Source organism: Mus pahari, unplaced genomic scaffold (genome assembly GCF_900095145.1).
Source record: "Mus pahari unplaced genomic scaffold, PAHARI_EIJ_v1.1 scaffold_8128_1, whole genome shotgun sequence".
Lineage (NCBI taxonomy): Eukaryota > Metazoa > Chordata > Mammalia > Rodentia > Muridae > Mus > Mus pahari.
The window spans coordinates 39,615-40,837 of record NW_018394052.1 but is presented as its reverse complement, the minus strand read 5'-3'; the positions used below and the strand labels follow the sequence as shown (position 1 = coordinate 40,837).

The 1,223-nt window shown below is 52.6% G+C and overlaps 1 protein-coding gene across 2 annotated transcripts in view; it reads right to left on the bottom strand.

Moving 5' to 3' along the window:
- The window catches only part of LOC115063385 (zinc finger protein 431-like), an 8,007-nt gene extending 7,695 nt beyond the window's left edge, over nucleotides 1-312 (bottom strand). For both annotated transcript variants that reach the window (XM_029534787.1, XM_029534788.1), the window contains exon 1: nucleotides 232-312. Coding sequence is in view for 1 of the 2 variants with exons in the window: in XM_029534788.1 (XP_029390648.1) it covers nucleotides 232-234 (3 nt within the window). In the remaining variant the exon portion in view is untranslated. The remainder of the gene's footprint in view (nucleotides 1-231) is intronic.
- Nucleotides 313-1,223: the final 911 nt, after the last annotated feature.

The window sequence follows — 1,223 nt, the reverse complement described above, 5'->3', positions numbered from 1 at the left end:
GTTTGGGATCATTACAAGAATCTTTCTACACACAAGCCAAATGCTCTGCGCAGATGCAGCCCCCACAGTGAAGTTATTCAGAGGCCACCTCTGGGTACAGCGAGTGGCTTAGTCTTCAGGGGACCTCACAGGTGGCCCCGGATTCCCACGCAGCCCCGGGAAAGACCCACCACAGCACCTCGCGCTGCAGCCCCTGCTTCTCCCCATTGTTGGCAGTGACCCTGTGCTCACCATGTCGCACCCTCCTCAGCATTCAGCGGCACTAAGCAGAGCACAGCACACAGGATCATTCAAGTCTGCTCTGCAACCAAGCGAAACAGGCGGCTCTGCAGCCAGAAACACCCGCCTTCCCTTTGGACTGGCAGGTCCGCCTAGAGGCTCTGATTGGCCCCTACGTCCTAAGTGACTCGAGCACCTCCCTTAGGGTTAGAGTGTGCTGAAGGTACACAGTGTAGAGGTCCTTAGTCCAACAAGCTTCAAGTCCAGGGCCGGACCTTATCCAGATCTGCAGGGGTTTGCATTTCTGTAGTACTCGTGTCCATCCTCCAACAGCCTCTGTCTCCCCGCGCAGCCCCAGGGAGGAAGCACCACTCCACCTGCCACTCATCCGCTGCTTGCTCCTCCCCTAGGTGGGCAGTGACCCTGTGCTGACCAGGTCCTGACTTCAGCCTGAGCTTCCCTCACTCACTAGGTTGTTTGTCTTTTTCCTGGAATTAAGGTAGGGAGCTTGCATAGTCCATTACTCAATTTGCAGGGGATTTATCAGTCTGTCCCACAAGCGAGAAGGTGCCCAGAATATTAACACTTAAAGAGAGTTATGGGAAAACAACAGTTTTGTTTCCTTGCTGTTGGGATTCAGACCCAGGACCAGAGGCTGACCTGCATATTTTTAACAATCAAAGCTGATTGGGTGGAGCCACCCACCTGCCACAGGCAAACTGGGTTTGCCTGAAACTGAGGCTGGAAATGGAAAGATATTGGGGCAAGAGAAGAATGAAGCCAAGACAAAGGTTCTGATCAAGGCTCAGAGTTTAATAATAAGGTTCGCGTTTATAAAGGGGAAACCCACAAAACCCATGCCCTTCTTCAGCTGCAGTATGTTGTAGAGTAATGTCAGTGCAGGCAGCCAAACAGCTAAGTTCCCATGAGAACCTACAACTGCAGCCAAGACAGATGTCTCCGTCCTGGCCGATAAGGCCTTTTGTGGCGAATGTTCAAGGTCT